General features: G+C 29.5%; 3 protein-coding genes across 3 annotated transcripts; 2 read left to right on the top strand and 1 right to left on the bottom strand.

Annotated features, from left to right (window-relative positions):
- Positions 1–4,497: 4,497 nt before the first annotated feature.
- On the top strand, positions 4,498–7,080 carry LOC107957705 (co-chaperone protein p23-1). The gene is made up of 6 exons (XM_016893265.2): positions 4,498–4,757; positions 5,922–6,108; positions 6,202–6,367; positions 6,475–6,512; positions 6,599–6,650; positions 6,775–7,080. Exons 1-6 carry the CDS (start codon positions 4,753–4,755, stop codon positions 6,873–6,875), a joined length of 549 nt encoding a protein of 182 aa, XP_016748754.1. The 5' UTR covers positions 4,498–4,752; the 3' UTR covers positions 6,876–7,080.
- A 114-nt stretch (positions 7,081–7,194) lies between these two features.
- LOC107957704 (probable F-actin-capping protein subunit beta) lies at positions 7,195–12,450 on the bottom strand. Its single transcript, XM_041112090.1, has 8 exons — positions 12,069–12,450; positions 10,412–10,482; positions 9,502–9,615; positions 9,206–9,288; positions 9,052–9,125; positions 8,748–8,864; positions 7,655–7,750; positions 7,195–7,474 (listed from the first exon to the last, which is right to left on the bottom strand). The coding sequence occupies exons 1-8, from the start codon at positions 12,195–12,197 to the stop codon at positions 7,391–7,393; spliced, it is 768 nt and encodes a 255-aa protein (XP_040968024.1). The 5' UTR covers positions 12,198–12,450; the 3' UTR covers positions 7,195–7,390.
- A 1,316-nt stretch (positions 12,451–13,766) lies between these two features.
- LOC121229005 (uncharacterized) lies at positions 13,767–17,108 on the top strand. Its single transcript, XM_041112089.1, has 2 exons — positions 13,767–14,213; positions 16,461–17,108. The coding sequence occupies exons 1-2, from the start codon at positions 13,845–13,847 to the stop codon at positions 16,671–16,673; spliced, it is 582 nt and encodes a 193-aa protein (XP_040968023.1). The 5' UTR covers positions 13,767–13,844; the 3' UTR covers positions 16,674–17,108.
- Positions 17,109–20,248: the final 3,140 nt, after the last annotated feature.

The raw sequence follows: 20,248 nt of genomic DNA, 5'->3' as shown, positions 1-20,248 counted from the left end.
TACTTGATTAATTGAGTTTGGTTTTATTTGTTTTATTTCCGTTAAGTGTGGTTAAATTTTTTAAAAAAGTGTGAGGTGGTAGTTCAAAAATCGATATAATAATATATTTAACTATCAATTTTTACATGTGTCAATTTAGCCATAAATTTTAAAAAGTAATATTTTAACATTTACATATTATCTTAATTTGATTCTAATTCTATAGAATTCAATATATAATACATAAATATTTTCGAAAAAGTTATATTAAAATATTATTTTTTTCAATTATATTATAATTCCTTAAAAATATTTATTTTATATATAATTTTTAGAATTAGGACAAATTTGAAACAATACGTAAACATTAACATATAATTTTTTTTTAAATTTATAATTAAATTGACACATCACGTTAAATTCGATGGCGAAATCTGTTATTATATCAATTTTTCAACTATTAATCAACCCTGTCAAATGCTTAACAGCACTTAACAAAAATAAACAAAGAAAACAAACTAAATTAGTTTGATATCCATTTTGAAAATTTTAAAAGTTGAGTTATCAAATTGAGTTACTTACTGAATAGTTTACCCAAAAAATCATGAAAGAAAAAAAATTAAAATTTAAAGTACTCCACTCATAGGCTGTTAAAGTATGCAAGAAAAAGCTCATTCTACTATTAAAAAATAAAAATATATTAAAAATATACTCTTAATTAATATGTTATATATTTTATAATTAAATTTAAATTTAAAAATACTTTTTAATATTTCAATTGAAACGGGATCGATTCGTGTAAAAAATTTTATCCGAGACCAACTTTTGGACAAAAAGAAATGTAATTATATAAATTTTCTCCTTTATATTTTCATTGACATGCATTTTTTCTTTGTTAATTTTCCTAAAATAATGTAATAATAAATGTTTAAAAAAACATGCTATAATTTTGAATAATAATAATAATAAATAAAACTAACGAAACAAAATTAAAACAGAAAACATAAATGCTGAGTTAAAACTTTCACTCACCTCTAATATCTCTACAGCAAATATAACTTGAAAGGGAAGAAAAGGATATTTTATTTTATTCTATTTTTCAATTAGAAAGAGAACAAACGTACTTTGATTGAACTTCTAGGAGAAATTAGTATTTAGAAATTATGATTTGCACCAAAGTGATGTTAGCAGTTTACACTTATTTATATTATGGATCTGTTGTTTAAAATAAAAATATAGTTGGATGTCAATTTCCTCGAATCTTGACACATTTAAAAGTGAGAATTAGTATATCTGATAGGAGTAAGATCTCCTTCGAAATACACAAGCATATAATCTCTCGTTCTCCATAAATAGTTGAGTATATGCTTAACTATTTGTCAGTGCCTTAGTTTTGAATTTGGCTGATATCGACTTATCAACCTCACTACAAAACAGATATCTAGATGTATGTATAACATACATGAGACTTCATACTACCGAAGCATAAAAAACCTTTCTCGTGTTCTCTCTTTCTTCCACTGTCTTAGGATAATCCTCTAAAAAAAGATGAAATCCTGCTACAGAGGGTTGATTTCCCTTCTTCAAATCTGTCATTACATAATGCTCCAATATCTTATATATGTATGAAGCTTGAGACAGTGATATTACTTTATTCTTTCTATTTCTTAGGATTCGAATGCCTAGAAGAAAATTAGTTTCTACTAAGTCCTTCATGTTAAACTATTGGGTTAACCGCAATTTAATTGATAACAATGTCCGTATATAATTCCCAACAAGTAGAATGCCATCGACATATAGAACGAGAAATACCACATTCATCCCATAAACGTTTATAAACACAAGATTCATCTACGCTTTGCTCAAACTCAAAAGTCTTGATCACTTGATCAAATCATTGATTCCATGAGTGAGATGTTTGCTTAAGCTCATATATAGATTTAAGCAAGTTATGCTTGTTTCCTTTAGCTATATATATGCTATGTTACATCATATAGATGCTCTCTTCAAAAAAATTATTCAAAAACGTTATCTTAACATCAATTTGTCAGATCACGTAATTGAGAGTCGCTGCAATGGATAACAACATACGGATTGACTTGAGCATGGCAACCAGAGAAACAGATTCTTTATAATCAATACATTCTTTATGAGTATAACTTTTTGCTACAAGTCTAACATTTATACTTGAAGCCTACACCTTAAAACAAAAAAGATAAATAATATCACTATAAAATTCTATCTTAGGTAAATCAAAATAATAAGAGAAACAAAATCAAAGTGAAAGTGATAGATAAACTCTTTGAATTCATACTAAACAAATGTTTGGTAATAACTTTAAGCGTTGCTTCGTATATGTCAAGAGATTTTATTTTTTATATTTTGTGAATGTCTTAACATCTCCTCATTAGTTTATTAAATTTTGAATTATAAAATTTTAGATTAATTATTTAAGTATAAAAAAGATAATTTTACATAAAATACAATTATTTTATACATTTTATATTTTTTTATGTTAATTTGAGTGTAGATGTCTTACTGAATTGGACAGCAACTCCTCATCCACCTATTAAGTTTAAAATTTAAATCTTGCATCTATTTTTGGGTGTTTGGTAATAAATTGTAATTTAAAAATAGTTTAATCACTTTTTAACCTTTTAATTTATAAAAAAAATTATTTTAATTCTTTATTTAAATTTCCGTCTTTTTTAGCTCTTAAACTTATTTTTTTTGTCAAATCACTTCAAAATTTATGGAAACATTAACATTGTTAACTTTGCTAACGTTATAGCTTCGTAGATGACATGTCAGCACTTAATTAAACTTAAAAGATTTAAAAATTTTAATAAATATATTTTTATACCTTTTAATAATTTTAATAGTTTTAAATTTTAAATTTTTTAATTTTTAAAATTTTAAAAATTAATAAAATACTGATATGTCATCCACAAGACAATTCACGTGTGTACCACATCAGCAAACGTTAATTTTTCCATCTATTTTAGAATGATTTGATAGAAAACGTAAGTTTAATGGCTAAAATAAGTGAAAAATTAATGAAGGGCTAAAATGATTTTTTTTAAAAATTTGAAGGAAGTTATTATGTCTTTTGAATTTTATTTTTTTTTACAATGGACAATTAAAGGGCTAGTATTCACACATCCGAAATAAGGTTCTACCACTTCTCTCAAACCCTAGGTGGGTTTTGTCGGTGACTTTTTGAAATTTGAAGTTTAATAAATTGATGAATTACAATTTTATTTATACTTACTTTATATGTAAAATAAACATACCACATTTACTTGACCCTATTATATTATATTTATATAAAAAATTGAAAAATTATTTATTAGGGTGAGCATTTGATCGAATTGAGTCGAATTAAGTTAAAAATTTTGAGTTAATTGAGTTAACGAGTTATATTTTATCATCCTAACTTGATTTGAATTTTTTTCAAATCGAATCGAGTGAAATAAAATTTGAGTCGAGTTGAATCGAGTGAAATCATTCTAGTTAAATTTAAAAAATTTAAACATATCAAATTAAAATATTGTTACAGTATAACTAATTACACGATAAAGTGAGTAGAGCACATAAATTTGAAATCATATATATTTGAAAAAAATTAAAGCAAAATAATAAAAAATAAGATACTTTATCATTTGGATCCCAAAAATTGTTCTTTTAGAAAATTGTTAAAATTTTAACTTTCTTTATATATTATTTAGATTTATTTAAAAAAATTATAATTTTTTAAAAATATAAATTTTGGATTTTTTTATAAATATTTTAAATTTTAAAAATTATTTTGAATTATTTTGTAATTTTTATTGAGAGAGAAACCAATTTATTCATTTTTAAATTAACAGGGACTAAAGAGGTATTTATATCAATCAGTTATTCAAATTGTAAAGTTCAAAATAATTTTTCAAATAACTCAATTCGATTAACTCAAAATTTATTTATTTTTTATTTTTTTGAATTGAGTTTTACTCGATATTTATATAAAATTTTTGTTTTTAATTAATTAGTAAAGAATATTAAGATGAAATAACAATTCACGTTTTATTTATAAAATATTTAAATAAATTTTAATTACTTTAATTCTTTATATACAACTCAAATTTAATCTTCCTGGATTCAGACTTTTTCATGCTTGGAATTTTTGAGTTCAGATATTTTATCATCGTCATTTCGACCTAATAAAAATCGCCATAAAAAGATAAAAAGCAAAACCCAATAATAATAATAATAACTTTTGGTAAAAGTATAGTAGAGATCCTTGTACTAAGTGTTGGATTGTATTTTCCCCCATCAATTAAAAAGAAAGCAAATTAATTCATCTTCATTAGATTAATAAGCATACTAATCATTCTATTAAAAATTCTATCTATTTCCATTATTAAATACTAGTTTCTGTATGTCAACATAAGATATATATATAGCACATCACATGTCACTTTTCGGTTATTCCATCAACCAAACCTATTTGTAAGAGTACAATGGGATAAAATTTTTATGTTTGATATAACATATAGGGACTAGTTTCTCTATTTTTAAGTAGATTAGGCGAAATACAAACTAACTACTAGTATAAGGGCCTCTATGGTAATTTTACCATAACATCTTTTTTCATTTTTTTACCCAAAGAGCCTATAAATATATTCCAAACCTCATTATGCACTTTACCAGCCTGCTGCATCAACATCGCTTATCACTCTTTGAGGAACCAAACAAGCTAGTTATTAAAAGTACGCTGTGAATCGCCCAAACATGAGGTATTTTTCTCTTCACCTTCTCTCTCTTTTTTTTTTAAATTTTTTTTCTTATTTTCCATTACACGCTTTTGCTTTTAGTTGTTTGGTCGCTTAGATTATGGAGGAAATGAAAGAAAAAAAAATTGAACATCGATTTCCATTGCAACTATTGTTTGTTTACCCTTGTTTTTGGGCTTTTCAGGCTATAACTGTTCTGGGTTTTTTTTAATAATTAAAAAATATATTTTGGGGTCTTCTCTGGGTTTCTGTTATTTTCATTCTGCTGCAAAGAGAAGTTTTGAAGGGATTAAGCCTTTTTTTTTAATTAATATTAGTTTTGTGGGAGGTGTTGATATGAAGATGATACTAGGAAACTATTTAATACTTGAACTTTCAATTAAATGACAAGAACTTTATGATAATGGGAAACCAATTTGTTAGATATGGTTTGAAATAGTAAATCAAATACTCTCATTCTCGTATCCATTGTTTGTGGTGTTAGGTTAGAGGAGGTTGATGATGGATGTTGCTTGTTTTTTTGAGTCTCTAGGGGTTTGGAGCAATGGAGCGTTGGATATCTATGTTCTTTCTGCTGAAAAAGTGGGGATATTTGGGATTGCTTTGGTTGTTTATAGAAAATTTATTCCACTTTTAGTGTATTTTTATTTTAGGAAATGACTCATGGCATTTATGTTCAGTCACCTGTGTTGCCAACCTGTTCTGATTCTTGTAAGAGTGCCTTATTTAACTTTTGAAACTTTTTAAAGTCTGATGATGCTATCATTTCAATGAAGGAACTTGCTCATAGATATTGATATAGGGCGCATAATGTTGTATGTTATGAGGTTTGAACCTGTTTGATTGTTTAAGCGTGAGTATAGACCTGCCAGATTTCCGGAATTTTGGATGTTGCCATGATGGATGGATTCTTCGCTGTTAGATCATGACCTCATCTTAGCGTCTACCCGTTGTTTTGTTTGCATATCTTTTATTTCAGCTGTGACACCTTGTGCCACTTGTCTCTTAAATCATCAATTTTTATTGAACATATGTAATGTAGATTTTCTTGTTTATGCCAGACGAATATGGGCATTGTTTTTCTATATGATAGTGGTGTAAATATTCGAGTTGGAAGTAAGTTATCTATGTAGTCTTTATTTAATTTGGACATACTTTATGTTGCAGCCGACATCCCATCGTGAAATGGGCCCAGAGATTGGATGATGTCTTCATAACTATTGAGCTTCCTGATGCTCAGGACGTGAAGCTTAAACTAGAGCCCGAAGGAAAATTCTTCTTCTCTGCCAAAAGTGGAGCAGACAAAATTCCCTATGAAGTTGATTTGGATCTACATGACAAAGTCGACGTTGATGTATGTCAGCAGCTATAGTCTCAATTCTTAGGATTGACCTTTAATACATATTGCCTATATAGTTTAATATATGTCATTCTGATATGCTTGCAGGGAAGCAAGGCTAGTGTTGGAAATAGAAATATCTGTTACCTTGTGAAAAAGGCTGAGAGCAAGTGGTGGAGCAGATTACTGAAACAGGAAGGGAGACCTCCTGTGTTTTTGAAAGTTGATTGGGATCGATGGGTTGATGAAGATGAGGACGATGTGGATACTAAGCGTAAGACTTATTCCCTCAATTCTCATATGGTTTTTTCACTGCTTTGTTTTCATGGTGAAAGGGGCTCATTTTTTTAGTTTGACTCACTGGGGAATTTTTGTTGCCAGCCGCACCTGATATGGACTTTGGGGACTTCGACTTTTCTGTGAGTGCCAATGTTATCACTTAATATTAATGATCAAAGTCTAAACTGGACTAACACCATTTGCTTCTATTTCCCTTTTGTTACAGAAGATGAACATGGGTGGTGGTGAAGGCTTTGGTGCGGTTGAAGGTGAAGACGGTAAGTTTTGTAATCTGTCCAGTATTGATTAGAGTGTGCGAATTTGCTGTCAGGATCTTGACTTGGTAGTTTGTTCCGATATCTCTATATTAATTCAATGAATCTCGATGCTTTATCCTTGCAGATGATGACAGTGACACTGAAGATGAAAATGTGGAAGAAATACCAGCTCCAAAGAAAGATGCCTCATCATCTGGTGCCGAGCATGAAGTCAAAAACGTTTAAGGCCGTATGTTGGTTTGTTCTCGTATTTCTAGTTGAGTTGCATGCTTTTAGATACATAACAACATTATTTATTAATGTTTCCTTCACTTGTTGAGCCCCCCGTTCTTGTGGAAAACTCTGGTCATTATGAGATTGTGAGAGTTATCATAGCCTTTTATCGGATATGAATTAGTGAAATTAAAATCTTGCTTGTATTGCATTCCCATATGAATGGTCTCTTTATATCATCTCCTAGATGAATTTGTACTTCAAATACAATTAGGGCACATGCACTCACACCATCTGAGCAAATACCCAAATTGAAGGATAACGCTGGATATTTGCAGATTGAAATGTTATTAAGCAAAAATCTCATCAAGAACATCATGTATTGTTGTAAAAGCAGACTGGAAATAAGTCAGTCGTACAGAGTCATTTGTATTTTCTCAACACATACCATACACAAAGCATACTCGGGTCAATCTAGTAATGCAAATATGACACAAGCTTCAATTTCTTATGGCATGGAATCCATATTAACTGTCAGGCAATCTCATCGGCAGCACCTCAGAAGGTGGCCGTAAAGTGCAAACCATCTCTCTCGTCTTTCCAAAGTAGACCTGCAAAATATGTAGACATATGAATGATGGCACTGAAAACAATTATCAGGTAACGTGCAAAGGCAATTCAAACGAAGAAAGTAGTACCTGCAAAATATGTAAACATATGAATGATGGCACTGAAAACAATTATCAGGTAACGTGCAAAGGCAATTCAAACGAAGAAAGTAGTAGACATACCTGATCCAATGAGTTCCGGAGCTTGCCCTCCATTTCTTCTATCATCTTTCCCATATTACAAAGATGACCATCAGCAACTGGGAGATTCATGTTCATCTACGGACAAAAAAGGTTAAAGGTGAAAAGGGAGTTGAGACCCTGACCAGAGCTTCACATATGAGTGCACAAACATACACAGAAAATAAGCGTTAAGGTAACTGTCAAGTAAATACATTCAAGTAAACAAGAACTTATGCTCAGTTCATAGCACATCAGTGTCAAAGAGTAAAGACCGAACCAGACACCATATTGTAAGACTCAATCTGATTTTTTAGGGGCAAGTGAAAACAAAAATTTAAGTCCAATTATCATGGATAGCAAGAGGCACTTAATGTTCTGCCTGCAATTTATACAGAAAAGCATTATAATATCAGAGACAAATTATCTAAGTTTTTTGCTCTAGAACTATTTTGATCCGACTCTGTGGTAACATAGTTTCAGAGATCGTGTTCATTCTAAGGGTTTTTCAGGTAGAGGTTACTGTTTGTGGAGCTGATGATAAAAATCTTGCCTTACCCCATCCAAATATTCCACATACATCAAGATAGCAAATAGAGGGAAAACATGTGAAAATCAACAATTTAAAAAAAAAAACTGCATTAATAAGGCAAGTTAGCCTTTCAAACATAATTCTGATTGTCCCATCTTACTAGTCTATGGTTTGGAATGCAACGTCTCGTTCATATAAATAGGACAAGGAAAGAAGACCCATGAAGGACTCACACAGGATTTCAGATGATCAATACTAGTTATGCACCTTTTTTCCTATTAGATCTAAACAATCATCGCCCCTAAGTCCAAGGTCATTAATTCATTGGCACTTGGGATGAAGAAATTCCAAAACCTGTTTCAACTTTCCAATGTTTCCAAAATAGAATGGATACTAATGGATTGTAAAAAAGAATAGTTAAATATCTATGAACCACTATCAACCAACATAAAGCTGCGTTACCACTATTAACCAACATAAACCTGCGTTCTCCAACAATTTATTTGCTTTTCACTAGGTTGAAAGCTTCACCCCTTCATGTTATAAAAAAGTCCCACCAATTACCTGTCGTCTGATAGATCCAGACAAACTGAAAGTGCCTGATGACACGTCATCTGTAGTCAAAGACAGCATGACTGTACTAGTCAAGCAATATCGAGTTGTTTCTTCTTCTGGTCCAACCTAAATAAAAGGTTAGAGTGCAACATGAGCAAGAGAATGCAGAATAAAGTAACGAACTTACTGTCCATGGAGGAATAAATGGTAAAATAGATACACAAAATAAACCCCCAAAAAGAAAGAGGAGGATAGAAAGGCCTGAGATAAGAATAGAAGTTCAACCCTAATTGTATCGACCCATTGATTTTACCTCTATAACATGAATAGCATCCCATGTTCCCTCCTCCAAATAACCTCTCCGCCCTTGTCCAGTCTTTGAACCATCTTTCTCCAATAGCCAATGACAGCAAATTAGAACTGACAACGCTCACTAGTTTTATTTAGGTTAAAAATAAGCTGCTTACCTTTCTTTACCAAAAAGCAGGCTACAAAGCCTTCATTGTCATCTTCCCACATATAGACAGATGAGATGCCACCTTCATAATACCTATTCTTTTATTGGTTAAACATAAATAAATGAATGGTAATAAAGCAAATACTGCATAAAGTAAATGCATTAAAAGTCGATTGAGTTATGCCTTAAAACCCCATATCCAACCACAATAAAAAGAAAATCATAACGCAGATAGAAATCAATTGCAATCAAACCCACACTAATAGCATATTAGTAAACAAAGCACAATGTAAGTAAGAACCTTACTGGTCACAATAGACTGTAAAGATATCGTTAGCTTCAATTTCCAGTTGCCTCAATTTTGAAGATGGATAAGGTGCATCTTCCAATCGTGGGTGGTATTTATTTGACCAAGGTGATCTACAAACAGTACAAAATCATAAATTATGATTGAAAATTGCCATTCTGCAAGTGAAAAAGAACTCAATGTCACTGAAAAGATGGCCTTAAAGCATCATAAAAGACATGAAACGGAAGGAGCAGCATTTGATGTAAGACTGATTTGCAGCTGACATGATTCATAACATCTAAAAAACAGTACCGACTTTGGAAAACTCTGGTTCTGGAGCTAGTGTTTGTATTTAGGTTGGAGTAAATCATATATAGATAATGAACAGGCAAATACGTCTAAACACACACAGAGGAGAGAAAACACTGTGGCATAATTCCAATATTCTATATGTTTATTCAACATCATGCTAACATGTGCAGTGCTCTGGATTGTAGGTGCAAGCTTCTTCCACCATTAAAACTTTACAACTGTTTCACCATAAACATTTTCGAGGGCAAATGCCCCCGGAGAAGCCAACATATTTAAAAACATACAGTGCTATGGATTAGAGGTGCAAGATTTTATAAACAATTAGAGGGAGACCTGGAAGTGGCCACATCTATAATCCTTTACCCAATTTCAACATAGGAATTAAGAGAAATAAATAAATAAAACCTACAAAAGATTGTTAATATAGTCATTATTGTTTAGGCAAGATAAATGAGGAGAAGGACCTTCCTTTTCATTGACGTCAAATCAGAACAAATACACAAACAGGCAAGAACATAAAAATAGCTTAAGGGGCCTTGGGCTACAATAGGGAGGGCAAAATAAGTTCAGGATATAACCTATATATAGATATATTAATCAGAAGCGTAAAGCTACCTATATGAATCAGCATCTCTGTTGTATTCGCATAAAATGAACCTCTTCCCACTGTCATCATCGCTTAAAACCTGTTGTCAAATAAAAAAATCCAATCAACTTATTCATCTAAATCAATGGAACAAAACTCATTTGTTGTTACATGTGCCATATCAGAAGTTTTTCGTGGCAAAAAAACCAATAGGTCAGTGAATAAGATTGTATGTAACAAATTGGCAAGAGGATACCACAAAATCAACTGCTAGAAAACGGGAATTGAAAATTTTCAGCAAAGAGATGATTATATATGATATAGAAACTAGTAAAGCGACTAATTTATTTGATTGGGGAACAGTACAAATAGAAAGCTACTAGCTTTGAAGACAAAATGAAGAGCTCAAAGTGAGAAAAAAAATATTGCTAATAAAGTTGAACTCAAGACACAAATAGCCAATCATTATAGTGTGTTTTACTCTTATAGCTCACATCACATCATGACAACCAATTGCAAGGAGATCAAACCAATTACTGTTCCAGATGCAGACAGAACCAGACACACACACATATCACAAATTGAACAAAATAATGGATCAAGAGGGGAAAAATGGAGCTAGGGATCTATAACATGGCAATTTTTATGAATGATAATAAATACACACACATTAGTACAAAGAAACTCAAACAAATTGCAAAATAATGGATTAAGAGAAAGAAAAATTGAAGTACAGTTAGGGATCTATTACATGGCAATTTTTATGAATGATGAATAAACATTCATCATGAGAATAATTTTTTCTTTAATATTCACAAGACCAATACAATGAGCTTATAACATGAAATTATCAAGGAGGAGTATCTCTTGGAGAACAATTTAAGTTCATGCAGCTGGTGACAAAAATGAGAAAGAAGACAAAGATACTCTATCCCGTATTTGAATGTAGGATGAAATCAAGGTCCAAAAGAACTTAAATCCCCATTCAATTGTATCTTCATCCAATTATTTGGTCAAATTGCTCGGTTCCTCCCAGTAGATGCGACAAGAGTATCATTTGACAACAATGGCTAAATACATTTGTTCCACAGCTTTAAGAAATTAAGTAACCAAAAGCAAAACGGTGAAATTTATTGCTTAAAAGTTCAAAGCGACAGCCATGACTTCAAACTAGCATAGATGGAAGAATGCGTACAGAACAATCAATAATTCCATTTAAAAAAACACAATTTGTCAAAGAACTTGTCAAAAAATAAAATTTAAGTGTTTGTTCACTTTAATACTTCAAATAACTGAATCTTAAATAAAACTCATACTAACGTAAGCACTCACGGAAGATCATTAAATTTTTATTTTCTAATACAGATCATTGCTATGGTTTCCAGACACTTTCTTTTGGTTAAAAAAAAAAAGCAACACCAAAAACATTTTCGCTTAAAATCTTATACTCCATTATCGATCTTTCATGGTACATTTTCCATAATGATCTCAACACAGATTTCTCCGGAAAAAAAGAACCCTAAAACGATTCATATCTTAAACTTTACTCCATTCTTTTACCAGAAAATTTATTAAGCCATTTAAAAAAGGAAATAATCGATTCGAGCAAGACTAACGGACGAAATTTACAAAAATGGAGAAACAGGGAGAAATTAAAAATGAAAACACACACACAAAGGATATGACCTGGAGAGGGAGATCAACTTGAGAGAGGAGATCGGAGGAGTTGTGAGGCAAAAGGCTTAAAAGAGCAGAAAGTGCTGTCTCTGAGTGACGAGGCGGCATTCTTCGCATCAGTCCCATGGCTGCCTCCATGTTTTTTCCTCGCCCGCCCGACTCAATTTATTACGGTATAATCCAAACAGGGAAAGTAAAAGAAAAGCAGATATTGTAATGGATATTTGCAGCAATATTTGAATTTTGAGAGATGAGGAAAAACTTTAAAGAGGAAAAGCAAAACAAAGGAGTGGCTTGTTTGTTTGATCCGAGTCTCTCTCAGGGTAAGGGGGTACCACCACCACCACCTCTGTTTACATCAAAAAAGTTTTATGATAATTTAATTAGAGCGCTCTTGGATTGGATTAAAGAGCTGATTATTATCATTACCTTCAAAATGTATTTTTATATTAATGTTTATTATTTTTTAAAAATTAATAAAATTTGGTCGGAGCCTATCCATGTAGCATTCCATAGATCCGATGAGATAAAGGTGAAAGGACTTATAAATTAATCTTTATATTATTAAATTGATGAATTTTATTTTATATTATTAAAAAAAGTAATTACATACATGGTCAGTTATTATTTGGGTCATTTTAAAAAAAATTCTTAATTTAATTACTTTACATAAAATAATTATGCGAATTAATTACAATATCAAAATTTTCATTTTCTTTTAACCAATTATTTATAATGACTAACACATAATTTCTTTTATTACTTTTAATTAGAATTTAACAACCTTTCTATAATTAGTTCAAAATCTTTTCCATCTCCTTCTTCTCATCTATTCATTGCCACTATCATACCAAAACCCTCCAAAATAACCAGCTCATTGATGATCATATATTATGCCATCACCATCTACATGCCTCAAAGCCAGTGCTTACCTTATAATATATTTCATGAATTTTTATTAAATAAAAAATAGAAATATGTTTAAAAAATGGAAATTAAATCAACAAAACTAAAAGATGTATAACAAGTACATATATTATTATTTTTATACATATTTTATTTCACATGATTAATTATAGAAATTATAAATCTAATAAGTTTAATTAATCAATATAAGTTATTAAATTAAATTAATTAATTTATTATATTCAAGTAATCAATTTATAAGTTTACTATTTCTAAATTCATAGTAAAATATTTAATTAAGAAACTTAATAGTTTATTAAATTGATGTTTTTAATTCCACTTATTGAATATTTTATTTTATTTAATGAAATATGATTGATAGATTTCTTCACATAATATTTAATCATTTTATTGGAATATTCATTTAATTATATGATAATCAATATGTTTGCTTATATTTTTTTTGTGTTTTGCATTCACGTTTCAGGTTCGTAGCTTCAGTCTCAATAATATAATTTTTAAAGTTCGAATCTCTATTTTTTTTTTAGTGCAATGTATTTTACCATTGCAACTAATCACTTAAATGAAATAATAAAAGTATTATGAGAATCTTTGATTGTATTTTAATGAGTAAATTAATTATTATATGTTAATTTTTAATAGTAAAAATAGATAATTTTTTTAATAAAAATAATAAGTTTATGTTTAAAAATTAATTTCATGAATCACTAAAATAATTTTTTTTATAAAATTAAAGAGTGGAAAAGAACATTATAAAAATAAAACGAAATCTAATTCCTAGTTTACGATAAAAAATAACTTAAAGAAACTATAATAATTGCAACCGCGAGTAAAGTGAGTGGCCTGCCTCTGACAAAAATGGAAACAGAAAATTCTAAAGAAACCGGTGAAATCGAACCACTCTTACAGGACCCAAGGGATGAGCCTAAATCCGAAGCCAACCCCAACCCGAATCCGAGCACCGTGAAGACGAGAGTCCCCGAAGTAGAGATCCGATTGTATCGACAAGGCAAGGGTCCGATCGACGTGTTCAAGTCGAGCTTGGGTGGATGGGACCAGAACCAGCTTGAGGTTCGAGACATACTCGACAAATACGGCTTGAAATCGATTTACGCTTTCAGTCCCCAGTCGGGTCGTGGCGTCCCAATCCGCTTTCATCCCAGAAATGGGAGGTCTATTCTTGGATACAAGGACGGATCGGTGGTTCACATTGACGGCGAGCCACAGGTAATTTCGAATTTCTCACTTTTAACTATTTTGGGTTTTATACTTGCATCTGATTTTTTATATCATAATATTGTTGATCTTGAGTTGAACAAAGAAGTTACTTCGAGTATAAAGTAGTACATGTTTCTGAATAATTAAGGATCAAAATTTATGTTTATAAGTAATCTTTGTTTTTTCACTTGAAACTATTTGCTTATTTATAACCAAATCTATACCGTATAAGATGTCCAAGGAGAATGCCGAATTTCAGTTTTTGGTGATTATTTTTTTAGAGACAAGTAAAGTAAGTTTGGGTATTAGGGTTTGAAGGGATTAGATAGGGTTTTTTCTTAAGGTTTTAGAAAAGAAAGTGGGAGAAAAAAATTGTCGCGCATTCATGATAATGTTATTTATTTAGTATGTATTCATGATATTTTTTTGTATTCAAAATATTTTAAACTTATATAAATTGTTACACGATATTAACTTGATTTTTATAAATTTTGGCTTGTTCACATATTCATGTTTTCCTAAGGTTATTTTTTTTCGTGTTCAAATTAATTTCTTGGATACAAAAATATTATCAATTTGTATAAAATTTTAAACTTTGATAATTGGTTTGATGATTTTGATACATTCGTTATTTATATTGTATTTATGTTATTTTCATGTTATTTTGTGTTTTGATAAATTTTCTCTTGTTATGTTTGAGTATCCTATATTTTGTCATAATTGTTATATTTAGAAAGTAATATATATATGTATGTATGTATTTATTAGCAATGGTGTTGCTTCTATTCTGACCATATGGTCATTTAAGCCATTATGATTCTTGGCTATTCTGTATTTGCTTTATAGCAACTTGTTAAAAAAGTGAACTATTGAAAAGCTGGGTCATTAGGATGATAAACCATTTGAGATCCGCACCCAAGCCTCATCCAAATAGATTTTCTTTTATTATTATGTACATGTAATTATGCTTGTCTGTGTAATTATTATTAGCATAACCAAGTCATGGCTTTCAAATCCTTGGATTAAACCTTTGGGTGATAAGGCTTAAAAGTCATTTAACTTGTTTAGCTAATTTCGAATCAAGTATTTGATTTCATCCCTAAATTTGGAGGTTTAATCAAGTCTAATCTAGTTCAAGCAATAAGAAGTTCAAGCTGGAGTTAGATTCAAACTTCAAACTTCAAGGTTCAAAGTTCAGCTCAAGCTTGAGCTCTATAGCTTGATTGATTTTTATTGTTAAAACTAGGAGTATGAGATAATGATCAAACTAAGTTCACTTGATTAGGTTTGTTTATCTAGTAAAAAAGGAGCTCAATTATTTGTGCTTGAGGTTGTGTTTGAATCTAAAATTTTCAATACTAATTTGAAATAAAAAAATTGGACTCGAATTGGATTCACTCAAAGGTTGAGGTTAACTCTACAATGATCTAGTCAGATTAGACTTTTATTCTAGACTCAACTTGATTAACTTGCAAGTGCAAGTGTCTCGTTTACACCTCTTTCTAAACCTACTTAAACATTGACTGAGGTACCAGTATCAGATACTTGTATGTGTCAGCTTGTCTTTGTTTAAATCTTTTGACTCATAGCGGCAGCTAAATGGATCCGAAAATTAGGCATAAGTGCGTGGATGCATGTTATAATAATATCTTATAACAACGTCTTAAAAATATATAAATACAAATAATACATTACTATTTGTAAGTAAATATATTTATTTACTTGTACTTTTATTGACATGATTTTATATAAATGATTAATATTTAAATATCTTTTGTTTGTTCTAATTAATTTCATTGGAAATGTTTTTATATCATTGTATTCATATCTAAATACAATAATCTTCTCATGAGAAGCTGACTACTTAGGAGAAATATATTAAAAGAAGAAAGTCAAGAGATAAGAGAGTGAATATTTGGATGAAAAAGCTTTCCTATACAATCAAGTAAAAAAATTGTCATTTCCTTTGCGAGTGTGCCCCTAGAAAGTGTAAACCTTTCCATGCACATGATTTTGATCCATTTTGCTGATTCTAACTAGCTTTCAGCATCTCCAATGTTCCAATATTTAATTTATCTAATAGAGGGTCAATCAGTTGTTCATCTAAAGCAATTAAATAGATCTTCAAAGTGCAGATAGACATTGAGTTTCCTGCATATTTGTGTATCCATGGAGCCTGGACTGCGTCAAATGTATTGATCTTGGCTGATGGTTGGAAATTGTGACACGTGCCTCTTTTCATTCTCTTGATTTCAGGATTCATTAATCAAACCTGTAACCAAGGTCTTGGTAGGAGTAGCAGCTATTACACTTCTGATAACTCTGGTAGCAAAGGATACTCCGGAATGGATGAAGAAACTAAAGATTTCGGGCGGAGATTTCCCTCCTTGGCTCCTCGCTTGTGTAGTTATCGTGTTTACACGCATGAGGAAGAGAACGAAGAATTTCTTTAAGAAGTTTGGTTGGTGAATGGAGATACCCTTGAAGCCATTTCATAGCCCAGATACGATACTCATCATTATTAAATCTTTGTGCTTACCAAAAGTTTTTTCACCTATAAAATAGGTTGATGTTGTGGAACACTTCCACGCATATGTAATAATAGTGCCAGAAAGATGTTGTGGTAATTCCCTAAAATTCCATCAAACTCATTTTCCGAATCTCGTGAGATTTTGAAGTAAAGGGGGATTCAGTTACGTCCATCATGAGATATTACCTCCTTTCTTTCAAGTCTTTTTTTTAAATACAGTGTACCACTATTGATGAGCTGAATGCTGGAAAAATATGTGTTAAATGTAGTTCGCATGGTCTTCACATGACAGGGGGATTACATTGGACTCAAATTTTATTTCTTTGTATGAAATACAATTCGTCAAAAGTAATTACAACTTGGAATTCTATGAATTTTTTCAATTGTATTTGGACCCAAACAGAAGAAAGGGAATATCAATAATGCCCTAGTTGTTGGTTCAATTTCTATCTGTATCACCTTGGGACTTGGCTAGCTTATGCCTTCATGAAATCCTAAAGTTGAGTTTGATTTAATTTTGTATTGGATTCATTTAACTTATTTGCAGCCCAGCATTGTACCGAGACAGATGTAATGATGCTTATATGAACAATTTGACCTTCATATTAGAAAAGATTTTCAACATTTTCAGCTTCAAAATTTACCATTTCTGGTTGCTTAGGAAACTGAACTAAAGAATGTCAGCAACTTGGCATTCCATACGCTTCATACGAAAATAATCTTTTTCCTTACTTCTCAACTTTAAACTCTAAAATCCCATGCTTCCCGTATTAATTATTTTATCAAATTATAGTGTAAAATGTTGAAAGATATGCTCTATACATTTTGCAAATTTGAAATTTAGTCCCTTACTTTTATTTTTATGAATTTAGTCTCCCTACTTTCTGAATTTAAAAATTTAAGTGTAGTAGTTATCACTGTTAAAATTCTTCTACTAAATTCACTTGTGTGGCATTTTGAAATAAAAAAAAATGTCCACTTGTAGTTATGTAACAATAAAAATAATGATAAATTACACCAACAATCACTCAACTTTAGTTTCAATAACAGAACAATCACTCAACTTTCAACTTAGTCACTAAACTTTAGAAAAATAACAAATCAGTCATTAATATTGTTGAAAAGTGATAAATCAGTCAACCACTAACATTTTCCGTTACAGGTCGAACAGGACATGGGGCATGGCTTGTTAATTAGCTGACGTGACTAGCTAACTTGCCACAGTGAAAACCCAATTAACCCAATTAGCTAACATGACTAGTTAACTTTCTTTTGCCTCTTTCTCTACCTTCCCATCTCTCCCCATCTAGATTCTGCCAGGCCAAAACCCAAACCACAACTTCCAATCTATGCCCTCATGGCCGCCATTGTTGTTTTACTTCAATTCTCGGAACCTTTTGTCGCCAAAATTATAAACAAATATTGCAACCCAACTGCTTGTGGAAATGTCACAATGAGTTACCCTGATAGATTTTACGTCCAAAGCATATGTTACGAATACTCTATGATCCGAACTATCGATCGTGGCTAATTAACAGTAGAAGAAGAAGAAGAGATGTCAAACAAAAGCTATGACATTTTTAAGGTCGCTGACTCCTACCACTGCCATAGACGCTACCTCTGCAATGTATTTTCACAAAATCAAACTTGATTTTAAATTAATTCTAAGAAATAATATATTAAAAATCTTAAAATTAATTTAAAAAGAAGCTTCCCATAAACAATATTTTTTTTCAAAATGGATAAACCTTATATAAAACTTTAATAATTATGCTTTAAAATTAAGAGATATAGTCAAAGATTACAATTAAACCATTATACATAAATTATATTGTCTTAAGTTTTTTTTTTTTAAATCCAAGATCACAGTAATTTACGTAAAAAGATTTTACAAATCATCGTAAATTGAAAGTAGACAATAGCGTTGGTACACAACGTCAAGAAAGAAGATGTCATATATTTTTCTTAAACTAATTTAATTATTTGTTCCAAATGTAATTTATTAATGTTATTGAATTTAGTTAATATTTTTATGACTTCTAATTGCTAATGTTTTTGCATGTATCAGGTATTGTGTAATTCGATTAACTTGGTTATTATAAATTTTTTATTGATGATTATAACATTTAAAAATTTTGGGTCGATGATATATAGTTATTTTATTAAGTAAATTTTTTTTTTTGGAAAAGGACCCAAGAAATGAGAAAAATAAATAAATATAATATTTATACCATTTATATTTTCATAATAAGTACTTTTACCCAAATCAATTTGTATAATGAATTCATCTGCCTTTTTAATTTATACTACCTGTATTTCACATATATCACAAATTTAATCTTATTTTTAAATTTTATCTAATTTTTTAAAATTATTTTAAAATTAATACAAAAATGTTATAATATTTGAATTAAAAGTGTATGAAAAGTAATTATGAAATTTAAATATATTGAAAATTTATTAAATATTTAATATTAAAAAGTTTTATTAAATCTTAATATTTTAAAATATAATTGTTTAAAAATAAAAATATCACTGTACATTCAATTAATTTAATTTCGACAACTTAATTTAGACCTTAAATGCATTAAAATATTATAAAATGAATATATTTCCTAAAAATATGTATACAATTTTTCCCATTTATTTCCCAATTATAAATGAATAATATTGTCCATAATTTTTAAATTTTCTATAGAGTGTAACATTTAATTATTTTAGTAAATATGCATAATTTTCACAATTAACGTTATATACATAATGTTATTAATGATAAAAAAACCTTTTTTATTTTTATATTAAAATAATATTCTTACAATTTACAATTATTTCTTTTATTTTTATATGAAAATAATAAATATAATTTTGTAAACTATAATATAATAATATCATACGTTAAACACTTTCATATTAAAATTAATTTAAAATTTAAATTATATACACTATCAATTCATACATCGTATGAGAATGCAAACTAATATATATGGGCATACACCAATTTTATTCCAAGGCTTAGTAATATTTTCATTTATTATAATATAATTTTAAAAATTACATATCTATGTTCACAACTAAATTATTCATATTTGAGAAGATTTAAGAAGAAAAAGGAAAAAAGGACAGCCACACCAAATGATATTGATCAACAAAAATGAGGTCCATTAATTACTCCAATCATTAAAGTTGAGCCTAAATCAATTTTTGATTATATCAATGTATTATCTATATGTATAATGTAACTTATATATAAGAGTAAATATATATTATTATTATTTGGGCGTAATATTTTTTTAGTCCTCTAATTTTATAAAAAAAAATCATTTTAGTCTTCAATTTAATTTTTATTTCTTTTAACTCTTAAATTCATGTTATTTGTCAAATCACCAAAATAGATGAAAAAATTAATGTCTATTAATTTTATTGGATGCCACGTAAGTAATTAATTAATTTTTTAAACTTTAAAAATTAAAAAAACATAAAAAAAATATTTTGGGGTGATTTGACAAATAATACA

Source organism: Gossypium hirsutum, chromosome A05 (assembly GCF_007990345.1).
Source record: "Gossypium hirsutum isolate 1008001.06 chromosome A05, Gossypium_hirsutum_v2.1, whole genome shotgun sequence".
NCBI classification, from domain to species: domain Eukaryota; kingdom Viridiplantae; phylum Streptophyta; class Magnoliopsida; order Malvales; family Malvaceae; genus Gossypium; species Gossypium hirsutum.
Note: the sequence above shows the minus strand (reverse complement) of the source record. Positions and strands in the feature narration are given on the sequence as shown.